The 13,756-nt window shown below is 41.5% G+C and overlaps 1 protein-coding gene across 1 annotated transcript in view; it reads right to left on the bottom strand.

Moving 5' to 3' along the window:
• Positions 1-12,266, bottom strand: part of CDIN1 (CDAN1 interacting nuclease 1) — a 245,048-nt gene extending 232,782 nt beyond the window's left edge. Inside the window, exon 1 of the mRNA XM_062205587.1 lies at positions 11,928-12,266. Coding sequence (XP_062061571.1) covers positions 11,928-12,028 — 101 coding nt within the window. The 5' untranslated portion in view covers positions 12,029-12,266. The remainder of the gene's footprint in view (positions 1-11,927) is intronic.
• Between the last annotated feature and the right edge of the window lie 1,490 nt (positions 12,267-13,756).

Genomic DNA, 13,756 nt, shown 5'->3' with positions numbered 1-13,756 from the left:
CATGGTAAAATCCCACAAAATGCATAATAACAACATAATGGTAAATTTAGTCAACATTTGTTGAAAGTTAAATAATAAAATATTATTACTCTATACATCTACTGAATCTTTTTACTAGGGAAGTATATAATTCTTCTTTATTGTACAAGCTAACATTCTGGTATGGGCTATTACTTAATAAACTAACGCATGATGCCTGAATATAGATTTTTAAATGAAGTCAATATTCTAGTTACATGAACATTTCCCACAAAACTAATCAGATATATTCTCAGTATATGGATTTTTCTCAGGATAAAGTTATACATGAGATTTTCTTCAAATACTCCTTTGAGGAATTCAAGTTCATTCCACTTTTGCAGCTGTACAAATCCAAAGAAACATAAATATCTGATAAAAGCTAAGCACTTCTTTTAGAAAGGGAGGGGACCATATATTTAAAAATACCTTTCAGAAGGATCTCTACAGCTAAGCTACTATGTAACAAAGAACTAGAGCTTGAAGTCTTATAAAATAACAAAAATATTTTAAAAGATTATTAAAGAAAATGTATGAAATAATCATATTCTTTACTCTGACATTCCAATCTACACTAATGATCAACACCCATAGACATCTTCGCTGAGTATATGAATTAACACTACTCTTGAAGGTCATGCATATTAATTACATTTCTTTGGCAAAATCACCAATAGATTCTCCCTTTATGAGCTATTCTCATTCATTATTCTGGAAATTGGGTCCACCACAACATTATCAGAAGTGTAGAAAATTGACCACAAATTGAGAAGGAACTCTCAATTCAACTGAAACCAGCAAACAGGAATAATATTTCAGCTAAGCAGACTAACAACTACAGTACTAACTATATACTACAATACTCCACCATGATTCTTTTCTTAAAGATTTATTTATTTGAAGGGCATAGTTATAGAGAGAGAAGAGATAGAGAGATAAAAAGAATCTTCCATCTGCTGGTCCACTCTGCAATTAATTGCAACAGCCAAAGTTGTCCCAGGATGAAGCCGGGCACCTGAAACTCTATCCTGATCTCCCACATGGGTGGTGGGGGCCTAGGCATTTGGGCCATCTTCTGCTGCATTCACAGGTGCATTATTAGAAAGTAGTTGGAACAGAACATGAGCAGCCAGAACTTAAACTGGCACTCTGATACTAGATGCTGGTGTAACAAATGACAGCTTAACATGCTACACCAAATGCTCAGCCCTCCGTAATAACCCTAAAAATCAGTGAATCTGGGGCCAGCATTGTGGCATAGCAAGTGAAGCCATGGCCAGCAACTCTGGCATCCCATAAGGGCGCTGGTTCCTGTCCTGCTGCTCCACTTCTGATTCAGCTCCATACTAATGGCCTGGGAAAAGCAGCAGAAGCTGGGTGCCCCTGCCACAAAAGTGGGAGACCTGGAAGAAGCTCCTGGTTCCTGGCTTTGGCCTGGCCCAGCCCTGGCCCTTGCACCCATCTGAGGAGTGAACAAGCAGATGGAAGATCTCTGTCTCTCCATCTCTTTGTGTGTAACTCTTAACTTTCAAATAAATACATAATTTTTTTTTAAAAATCAGTGAATCTACGTTTAAATGTTTTTTCTTAAACACCATTATCTATCACTATGAGTTATTTAAGGCAAGTCTCTGATGTCTGGGTCACAGTCATTTGATGATCAAGCCTTATAAGTTCATGGCCACACAATCAACTGGTCTGGGTAAACATTTTTATTTCCTGCAATTCTATTGCCCTTTGTTCAAAGCTACTAAATTTTAACAATACTAATATTTACCATTCACTCAATACCAACAACTGTATAGTCTGCGAAGTGTTTTACATGCTTTATTTCATCTAATCCTTCCCACAGCCTTAAGGATCTTAAATAAACAGAGGCAACAGAGCGAGAGTAAGATTGTGGAGTCAGACTCTGGATTCGGATTCTGCTTCCTCTACTTTGTAGCTTTGTAACTAGATCACTCCTTTTACAGATGAGCAAGCATGGCTCAAATAAAAAGAGGTAGAGTCAAGTGATTTCCCAAGTAGAAATTACTATAGGAAGCAAGAACAATGGTTAATAATGGGATGGGGGGGAGGGGGGAATGTTCCAAAAAAGACAACTGTAAGCAAAGACAACACCACATTAAATCAAGCCACTTCAAATAAATGTAAATGCTAAGTAAAATTTTTGTGCATATCCCAAGTAAGCCCCTTAGCTACTGTACTACTAGCCAGATTGGATGTCTAGGTTCATCACCAAGTACCACTAACTACAACACTGGCAGACAGACAGTCAAGTCCACCTTAATTCCAATTTTCTGGTAGAGTTAGGTGATGATCTCAAGATGACCAGAAAAGTAGGTTCAGCCCAGGCAGGGAGCCCAGCCAAATGAGTTTTTAACCACTAATTTTGAGATCTTACTAGGGACAGGGATTTAAATCACCTCAGGTGAGGTTGAGTGAAAGGCTGTCTGTGTATGATCCAAATTAACACAAACCAGGAGGAAAAGAAAGCTCGGCATCAGAAGCAATGGGTGGCAGGCCTATTAATGGCTGATCTGTACAGTGATCTGCCCTCAAGGAGACCCAACAGGCCAGTCCACTGCAGTGGCTTTCAATGTGGTAAGCCTGGGCTTCAGCAGAAGTCAGCTTGTGAAGAGCCCTGGCAGCTCTGCCAAGAGTTGGATCACTGGAAATGGACCTGCCCTGGAGTCGAAGGATGCCCAGGTCAGAGCCACAGATCTTATTGGCTCTAAGCTGAAAAGCCCTTCACTCAGCCCAACTTCCAAAGTGACCACTGCAGCTGAGGGGATGGTCAAGTAGGGTCAACAACATTGCAGGCAGAACTATAAATTTCTTGTTAGAGATGCCCCCTGCCTTTACCTGGCCAGCTCTCCTCCCAGGCCAGCCAAGTAATGAAAGTCAACAGAGTGCCTTCCCCTAGGAGGTTCACACCTCCCTTAGGATATACCCCATGTGAAGAGATAGATAGGTCTGGGCCTCTTAACTTACAAGGCCTAAAGCCCACCAGATTATTATCAAGCCCCTTCTGTCAGGTTCTATTTGCCTCTCAATCAGAAAAATTACTTGTAGCTTAGACAGCACCTTTCTTAGCTCCTCTAATAATGACTTTGTCCTTTGTTCTAGACCCTGTCTAGCGTACTTGGGCCTCATTCCTTTGTAATCATAACCTCTACTCTACCACCAATGGCTCTACTCCCAACCTGTGTGTACTGATGGTCCTCTTCCCCACTTAATGCTGTATAATTGTTCAAACCTGGTTAATGCCACTCTTAGGATCATTGGTTATTATCCTCACTCTGTCTTTTATGACCTTGTCTAAATATGATCAGAGTCGGCAAACTTGGAAGGCTTCCATAGCCTTGGCAACTCATGATGACAGCCTAGGGTGGTTACTGGCGCCATAAACTAGAGTGTCAATTTGTTGGGTCAACAACAGGAGCCACTGTGCACTTGTTCCTCATGTGGGATCTCTGTCCTTAATGTGCTGTACATTTTGATTTGATGCTATAACTAGTACTCAAACAGTATGTTTCACTTTGTGTGTCTATGTGAATGCAAACTGTTGAAACCTTTATACTAAATTGATCTTCTGTATGTAAAGAGAATTGAAAATGAATCTTGATGCAAATGGAGGGGGGAGGGAGCGGGAGAGGGGAGGGTTGTGGGTGGGAGGGAAGTTATGGGAGGGGGAAGCCACTGTAATCCATAAGCTGTACACTGGAAATTTATATTCATTAAATAAAAGTTTAAAAAAAAAAAAAAGATTGGAAAGACAGTAGGTGTTGTGAGACAAGACAGAAAAGTCATACTTGGAAATGTGGTAGATATCTAAGAAAAATCTGAGCCAGGATCCCTAAGGACAAAGATGTAGCAAGGGAGTATAAATACTTATTTGCTTAGAGATTTATGGTATCAAGAATTTGATTTATGACTAACATAAAAACTCAATAACTAATACATGGTAGGGGAACTCAGCAGAAAATGAAACTGGTGCCAAAGGGCTCAGTCTGTTGGCAAAAAGGATTTCTGGCAAATATGTACCTTCTCTAAGAATCCTATTTAATCAGCCCTGCCTCAACAAATATTCAACAGTTGTTTTCATTTTTAACATTCTATGATTCTCATACTTGTAACTATCAGATAGTCTTAAATTCTGGCCTCAGACTACAAGCTATTCAGAATTGCTACATCATCCTATCTGTTCTTTAAAGAAAAAATAGCCAAAAGGGTGCCACAAACATGGTGAGCATACCATGCATTATTATGGATCAAATGCTTAAGTAGTGGAAAACTGTGCCAATGCTAACGAAAACCATGGGCTGACTGCAGGATGATTCACATAAAACAATGGTCATCGATGAAACTGGTTGAACAAACATTGCAGTGAGAGAAACAGAGAATCACCATTAAGCAAATACCAGCAGTAATTATTTCATGAAAAAAAAAAAAAAGCAATGACAGGTGCTAAAATCAGTGGGGAAAAGTGTAATGAAAAATGAACTAACAAAGTCTATATTCCAAGGTACTTTATTTATTTATTTATTTATTTGAGAGGCACAGTTAGAGAAAGAGAGGGAGAAACAGAGAGAAAGGTTCTCCATCCTCTGATTCACTAAAATGGCTGCAATGGCCAAAGCTGAGCCAATCAGAAGCCAGAAGCCAGGAACTGCCTCAGGGTCTCCCACGCCTAAGCACTTGGGCCATCCTGCGCTGCCTTCCCAGGCTCAAGCAGAGAGCTGGATCAGAAGAGGAGCAGCCAGGACACAAACCAGCACCCAAACAGGATGCTGGCATCAGGCACTGCAAGTCAAGGCTTGGCCCTCTAGGCCATGGCACCAGCCCCTCAAGGTACTGTTTAAGTGGAAAAGAAACAACAGCAACTTGAGAATGTAGGAATTTGGCAGACATCACCTTAGCCAAATTAATGAGGTTAACATCAAAATAATAAGACATATGATGTCATAGACCCCTAACATGAGGTACTAAGAAGGACATAATATCATTTCTGGGGTATCCTTGTCCAAAATGTTCACCCTCAAAGAATCTCGAGAGAGTACACATCAAATACAAATGTAGGGACACTACACAAAACCACTGAAGAGGATTCATGAGAAGTGTTATAATCATAAAAAATAAATAGTAAGAAGCCATCACAGATTGGAAGAGATTTAAGACATGACAACTAAAATCAACGAGTAATCCTGGCAGAGAAGAGACAGTAGTGACAAAATGAGCAAAGTTCAAAAAAAACACCTGTAGATCAATAAACTGTAGTGCACTGCAATTACTTCCCTGATTTCAACAATTGTACTGCGTGATAGCATAACTTCTAATCTTAAAGGAAGTTGGGTGAGGAGGTGAAGGACATACAGGAATTCTCTATGACTTCTGCAACTTTTCTAAGTTTAGAATTATATATTTATATGTGTATATATGTGAAATATAATTGAACACATATGTTGTGTTAGGGCAGGAAATTATAATGTAAAATATAACCTTATGAGTAACAGCTGATGGGGATAAGGGCTTCTACCGTAATTAGGAAGGTCCAGGAAATAAACTGGGAAATGCAAATCAACGAAGGTATCTTCAGCAAGAACTTGACAGTACATCTGTATTCTAAAGGTGAAAATGATAGAGCTGAAGGAGAGAAGAGAATGAGGGTGAATTTCGGAAGCGTTGGGCAGTGGAGATCACAGAATCCTTTCCCTTCAATTTAAGTGGAGGACTCCATGATTCTACCAAGGATTGCCCCAGGTCAAGTGATGAGTTGGAAAGATCTAATTTAGAGATTCCAATGAAAACAAAGAAGCCAGGGAGAAGTCAGAGCACTCCAACAGTCAAGAAAAATAAGAGAAAAATTAAGCTGTGAAAAAAAATTAAGCTACATCTTTACCTCTCAGCATATATACTAAAATAAATTTCAGACAGAAAGATTAAAGATTTAAGAATAAAAACAAAAGCTATAAAGAACCTAGAAGAAAATCTAGGTGAAAATTCTTTTTCATGTTGGAATGTGAAAGGATTTCATAAGCCTAGAGGCAAAAAGGAAAAAAGGATAAATTTAAAAGTTAAGCATCTCAAAAGCAGGTATTTAAAATAAAAGCAAACCACTACAATAGAAAATTAGACAAAGGACACCATCAGGTAATTCAAGTGTCAAAAAACTGGAGAAAAAGTATTGTAATTTTTAACTATTATAATTACAAGCTGTCATTCTTGATTCAACATCCTAAAGATTAAATAGTGGCAAGTGTTTGGCACAGCAGTTAAGATGCCTGCATCCCATAACAGAGTGCTGAGTTTGAGTCCTGGCTCCTCCACTTCCAATCCAGTTTCCTGCTAATTTGCAACCTGGGAGGCAGCAGATGATGGGTCTGGGCATTTGGGTCCCTGCCATCCACACAGGAGACCAGGGTTGAGTTCTGGGCTCCTGGCTTTATCTTGACTCAGCCATGGCCGCTGCAGGCATTTGGGGAGTAAATCAGAGGATTTACTGTCCCTGTCTCTCTTTGCCTTTCAAATAAAATGAAAATAGATAGACAAAAATATGATTAAATAATGATTCTCCTCAATGCTAGCAAAAGTAGCAGAGACAGACACTACCATGCCTTGCTGGTAACAGGATTAATGCAATATTTTTGACAGTAATTTGTCAATACACATAAAAATCCTTCAAGATATAAATAGCATTTGATTTCAAATAGCTAGCTATTGTCAAAGTGTGGTCAGTAGACTCCTAGAGTCTCTGAGACCCTCTTTGGGGGTCTATAAATCAGTCAAAATTATTTTTATTGAAAAAAAAAAAAAAGAAGACATTATTTGCCTTTTCCCCTGCACTGATGTTTGCAATGTGGGGGAAAACAACGGCCGGTGAAGCCATCCGCTCCTGCGTGCAAATCAAGGCTAGGGCACCCTAACTGCATTAGTCCTCACTCTATTCCTCATTACTGCACACTGGCAGGGGACAACTGTTTGGAGAAAAAAGACCATCTCACCTAAGAATATTCACCCATTAATTTTATTAAATCTCAGCGCTTGAACACATACTCTTAACACTGTGTAAGACAAAACAAGAAGCAAAACCAAAGCACATCTTCTGTGTATCAAAGTACGGCAGTTGTCTCAGGAGAAAGCACTTGCATGAATTTAAAGCTGAACCAGCCACTTTTTCCATGGAACACCATTTTTACTTGAATGAATGATGAGCAAAGTATGATTATTCAGATATGGGAATCTGGCAGACATTTTCTCAAAAATAAACAATGTGAGACTGTCACTTCAAGGAAAACAACGGATAACGTTTGTTGCCAATGATAAAATTTGAGCTTTCAAGGGAAAACTCAAATATTGGAAAGCTCATATCCATCACCATAAGCCTGACAGCTTCAAATCTCAGACTTCTGATGAGATCAGTGGTGATATTAACAAATGTTGATTTTTTTTGATATTGTATAATGTAAGGTGACAACATTTGGAAAATTTGCATAACTCACAACCAACATTATGCAAATGAACAATGCATGATGATAAAAATCATGCATGGGTAAAGGATCCATTCAAAGTTCAAACTAGGCTAATGGATTGTAACATAAAAGAGTGTGAAAGTTTCTTGATATTGTTTCAGATTTCACATTGCAATTAACCTTCAAGAAAATACCATTTGTTAGGTTTTATGTAATAACAAAAATAACCACAATTATCTAAAAAGCCCTTTAAATTATTCACCCCTTTTCCAATTACATATATGTCTGAAGGCAAGAGTTTCTTCATATTCTTTAATCAAAAACAATATATCACAACAGTGGAACACAGTCAGATATGTCTTTCTTCTATTAAGGCAAGCATGAAAGAGATTTACAAAAGGGTAAAACAATGCCACTCTCTCACTACATTTTTTTGAAATTCTAGTTATTATTCATAAGAATATGGTAACAAGTAATAGATTTACTATTTTTAAAATAAAGTGATTTTTTATTCCCTTCTTTTCATTTATACTTGAATAAATATCAAATTATATAACCCACATAAATAAAAGTTTTGAGGGGTCTTCAATACTGTTTTTTTAAAGTATAAAGGGATCTGGCAATCAAAATAGTAAAAACTTAATGATTTGGTAATGCCCAATTTCTGACAGTCTAAAGTAAGAAAACAAACAGGCTTGGTATTATATATCTGCACAAATAACATACATTAAAACATCAGAAAACAGGAGGGCCAGCGTTGTGGTACAGCAGGTAAAGCCACTGCCCATATGGGCAGCAGTTCAATTCCTAGCTACTCTACTGATCCAGCTCTGTCCTAATGGCCTGGGAAAAGCAATGGAAAGTAGTCACATGTTTAGGCCCCTGCCACAGACAGGGGAGACCTGGAAGAAGCTCCTGGCTTCAGCCCGGCCCAGTCTTGGCTGTTGCAGCCATCCGGGGTGTGAACCTGTCTCTCTGTCAGTCTCTCTCTCCAATTCTGACTTTCAAACAAATAAATTACATTAGGAAAAAAAAAAAAATCAGAAAACTCAAACCTTTGATATCCAACAAGAAGGAAATGAATGATACACCCAGAATGTGATATTATTGGTTATTTAAGACAAATTCTGAAGAATTTTTAAAGATGAGGAATGCTCTCATTATGCTGGAGTAGGGATCAAGTTTTATAAACTATGTAAACAGAGACAATAATATACTGGAAAAAAAAAACAAGAAGGGAAAAAGACTATATACATGGGAATGCCATCCAAAAAAAAAAAAAACTGCTATGTTATTATTAACATTAAAAATAATCAAGATTGTTTTAACATTGAAGTCTGAAGTGAGATCAAGAAACCTATATTCCGGAGCAGGTGTTTTGGCATAGTAGGTTAAGCCTCCTCTTGCAGCATTGGCATCTCATATGGGCACTGGTTTGAGTCCTACCTGCTTCACTTCTGATCCAGCTCCCTGCTAATGTGCCTGGGAAAGCAGTGGAGGATGGCCCCTGCATCCATGTGGGAGACCTGGTAGAAGCTCCTGGCTCCTGGTTTTGGCCTGGCCCAGCCCCGACCATTGTAGCCATCTGGGAAGTGAACCAGAGGATGGAAGGTTTCTCACTCTGTCTCTCCCTCTTTCTCTGTGGTTCTATCTTCAAATAAATAAATAAATCTTTAAAAAAGAAAAATAAACCTACATTCCAGGTATTGTATAGTCATTACATATCTCTGGGATTTCTGATGTCACTTAACATCTCTGAACCACAAAAAAATTATCTCTAAGGTCTTTACCTGGCTCTCTGGTAAAAAGAACCACTGAATTTTAAAACCTATTCAAGGGGTGGGTGTTTGACACAGTGGTTAGGACACTACTTGGGATGTTGGCATCCCATATTATGGTGTCTGGGTTTTAACTCCAAATTCCTATTCATGTGCATCCTGGGAGGCAGGTGGTGATAGCTCAAGTATTTGAGTTCCTGCCACCCATGGGGAGATCCAAGTTGAGTTCTGGGATCCTGGCGCTGGCCCCTCCCAGTCCTGGTTGTTAAGGGCATTTGGGAGTGAACCAGCAGACAGAAGATCTCCTTCTTTTTCGCTGCTGTTTCTCTGCCTTTCAAATAAAATGGAAAAAAAAAAAACAAAAAAAAGTAAAATTTTTAAAAATATATTCTAAAGGCTATAAAAGGATAAATATTGCCATACATTCAATCTAGATAATATTAGAAAGAGATCCTTTTTTTTTTTTTTTTTTGAGATTTATTTGAAAGGTAGAGTTACAAAGAGGGAGAGAGCTTTTCCATCCGCAGGTTCACTCCCCAAATGGGCACAACGGTCAGAACTGGGAAGATCCAAATCCAGGGGCCAGGAGCCAGGAGCTTCTTCTGGGTCTTCCATGTGGGTGCAGGGGCCCAAGCACTTGGGCCATCTTCCACTGCTTTCCCAGGCCATCAGCAGGGGGTTGGACTGGAAATAGAGCGGCCAGCTTGGACTGACTTTCATCTGGGATGCCAGCACACCAGATGGCAGCTTTACCTGTTATGCCCAAGCACCAGCCCCAATCCTTCATTTTACAGACTAGGAAAACTAAGTCCTACAAAAAAACTGAGGTCAGTTTGTACTTTAATACCAATTATCCAGTAACTTCTGTTTCCTTAAGAATATACTTCTATCATAATGCCCAATCAAGGGTTATACATTAAAGACAGGGAAGGTCTCCACTTGGGATAACCAAACTCAATGCAATGAGACAATACTACAGGTTTGAATTTTTTTTTTTTTTTTTTTTTGACAGGCAGAGTGGATAGTGAGAGAGAGAGAGAGACAGAGAGGAAGGTCTTCCTTTTTGCCGTTGGTTCACCCTTCAATGGCCGCTGCGGCCGGCGCATCGTGCTGATCCAAAGCCAGGAGCCAGGTGCTTCTCCTGGTCTCCCATGCGGGTGCAGGGCCCAAGCACTTGGGCTAGCCTCCACTGCCTTCCCGGGCCATAGCAGAGAGCTGGCCTGGAAGAGGGGCAACCGGGATAGAATCCGGCACCCCAACCGGGACTAGAACCCGGTGAGCCGGCGCCGCAAGGTGGAGGCCTGTTAAGCCACAGCGCCGGCCTGAATTTGGTTTTGAATTAGGAAAAAAGGAAACAAACATTCTATACTTTTAATACAGCATAAATACAATAAACTGCTTGTTCTGTACTGGCTCTTCAAGAATTGTTTGGGTCAGTGTCCACATCTTTAAAATGAGGAATCTATATTATATGAAGTTACTCTAAAAAATTCATGGAAAAAAATACAATTAAAAGATAAGATTCATGGTGGGTTTGGGGCACAGTGGGTTAAAGCTGCCACTTGGCACATCCATATCCTATATCAGAGTGCCTGGGATCAACTCTCATCTCTGCTTCTGATCCAGCTTCCTCCAAATGCACCAGGGAGGCAGCAGATGGTGGCCCAAGTATTTGGGTCCCTGTCACCCACACGGGGAACCCAGATGATGTTCTCTGCTCCTGGCTTCAGCTTGGTTTACTACTCAGTGTTGCTGACTCTGGGGAAGTGAATCAGCAGATGGAGGGGTATGCACGCGGGCTCTATCTGTACTTACAACCTTCTCTGTCACTCTGCCTTTTTAATCAATGAAAAAAAAAAAAACTTTTTTTAACAAAGAATTTATCTTGGTGCAAAAACTCTTGAAGTCTATGCACATGAGGGGTCTTCAAACACTCATGAAAAGTGGGTATGATGAACAAACTATGCATAAATTTCAAAATTTTGGAATAAAAATAAACTTATCTTCTAATTTAATTTCCATGAACCTTTTGAAGTGGATGAAATACATCTGGAATGTGTATACATATGAGGGCAAACAGTCAGATCTGGTTGTTCAAATGGTTAATACCAGAGTGGAATTCCTGGGGTACCAAACGGTGTCAGGATTGAGAACCCTTGAGGTCACTTAATTGCAGTCAAGAATAAAAGCCATATTCCATCAATATGAGCCTCCTTTAGATCTGAATTCCCTTGTTTATTCCAGTGGCCAAAAGAAAAAGGTCCCCATTTCCTCCTTGTGAATCTAGAATTCGTATTTCCACTTTGAAAGGACCCTGCCACCCATCACTCATTCCCAGTGTCTGTGAGCTAACCAAGGGGCATTTACAACTCGCCAGTCAAGTGCACCCAAAACCAGCACATACCAAGTCTTCGATAAACACTAGACCCTGGTTTGAATTTAATGACAAGACCTCCGGAGGCTGCAACGGCCTCGTGCATTAGGAGTTGTGGCTGGAAGGCAGACGCAATCTTTTTCGCCATCCCGATCTCCTAACGCCTGACACTGGTGTTCCTCCCCACTTGTGTGTAACACGTGGTTTTCTGAGCGCCGGCAGCGCGGGGCCCAGGCAGTGCTGCTACAGGCAAAGGGAAGTGAGCGGAGAGAGGCGGACACTTACCTGGGGAACCTCTGCTTCAGCTTCCTCAGGCTCTGCCTGGTGGGCGGCACAGACACTAGGCACTGGGCTATCTCGTCGTACTGGGCTTTGGTCAGTATCATGTTGGGCCGGGGACCACGAGATGGGGGAGACAGGAGAAACACTTGGGGCTCGAGCAGCCTTAATGTCAGGCTACCAGGGACTGGCACCCAGCCGCACAGGCCCCTGGGTCCTCGTCTTCCTTGGCCGGCCCCAATCCCCCCTAATATACACCTCTAAGCTATGCAGGCGGAGCAAGAGACACTTCACGTCCTGGGCTTCACCCGGCACCTACGCAGCAGGGGCGGGCTAGAGACCGGATTGCCCAAGCGTGGTGTACTGAGCAGCCGCAGTGGCGTCGACCGAAGGCGTCTCGCCGCCATGTCAGTTAAGGGCACACCAACCAGGAAGTAGTCGCCGCCGACGGGGAGGGCGCAGCGCCGGAGACTCCGGTGTCAGGAATGCCCCCCCACCCCGCCCCGGCCCCGCCCACTTGGAGTAGCCCGGCGCCGGCGACACTCGTGACGTACACACTTCACCTGTTTTGCGAGAAGCCTGGGGGCCTGGCACACAGACCCGGGAGAAGATCTCACGGGTGCCCCGCGAGCTTTCAGCTCGAGCCCGCGAAAGCCAGCGTTCAGGCGCGCGATTTGAATGCGCTTCCAAACGCGCGGGTTTTAGCGCGGCTGCGGGCGGTGCGTGGCCTGCGAAGAAACGCCGTCGTCGCTCTACCGAAGCCTGTCTCGCTGTGCGAGCAGGAACCGAGCAGTGAAACCCACTAGCATCGCTGTCAACACACAGCTTGGCTTCTGTTGAGAAAAGTCCTACAACTTCTGCTCGCGAGGAAGACACTTGTGTCCTTGTTGGGAAACAGTTAAATCCGACATCATCAAACAGCCGGCAGGGGAGAATGTCACTTTCCCTCGGCACGGTTAGTTGCTCAGGGGCTGCCATCCTCTTACTCGTCCCGGTAACCCCACTTCTCAGCCAGCAGTAGCGCTCGTAAGTGCTTGGAGAAATTAGTCACTGAATGGCTCTTGTATCGCAGAGGGGCTGTGAGAGGATTTCAGGTCTCCTGAGGCAATTTTTTGGGACCTCATCCCCTCCTTTAATCCCTTTTTAAAAACCTATTTTCTAACTGGAAAGTCACATATCAAGTTCCGTAAGACTTTAACATTTTAAACAGATGAAAGAAAAATGCTTAGATTTCGAGAACATGTAAGTGGTTAAAAATCTTTCATACAGAATCAAGCCTGGGTTGTAAGTTTAGCTTAGATATGCCTCATTGGTCAAATTCCTTAATCCATCAGAACCTCAGTTCCTGTCTTTAAAACTAATTTTTTTTTTAAATTCGTGGGACTGTTTTTAAGATTAATAGGATAGTACACGTAAATAATTGCCTAGCAGTGGCGAGCAGATAGTCTGGTAAAATAAATAGCCCCGGTAAGGCTGCTTGCAAAAAATGGACAGTGTTTGCTGGCTCCTCTTGCACAGTCTGCTCGTAATTTCCTGTGAGACAGGTACTGTTGCCGTTATCATCCTCCTCTTCCCTTTTGCACAAAGTGAATAAAATGCATGAAAAAGTTAAGGAACTTCCAGAGGTCATGAGAACAAGCAAGTAGCAGGGGTAAAGTTTAAACTGCAAATGTTGGTTCCAGAGTCTGTGCTCTTGCCAGCTCTCAGTAATGCTTAATTACTACATCGAGCAGTCACACTCTTTTAAGCCAAGACTTTGTTTTTAAGTGAATACATTTCTATGAATCTTTTAGCCCAGATGTTTTTAAACTTCACTTTTTTAGGCGCCTTAAAGT

This window comes from Lepus europaeus, chromosome 11 (genome assembly GCF_033115175.1).
Source record: "Lepus europaeus isolate LE1 chromosome 11, mLepTim1.pri, whole genome shotgun sequence".
In the NCBI taxonomy this organism is placed as follows: Eukaryota; Metazoa; Chordata; class Mammalia; order Lagomorpha; family Leporidae; genus Lepus; species Lepus europaeus.
Note: the sequence above shows the minus strand (reverse complement) of the source record. Positions and strands in the feature narration are given on the sequence as shown.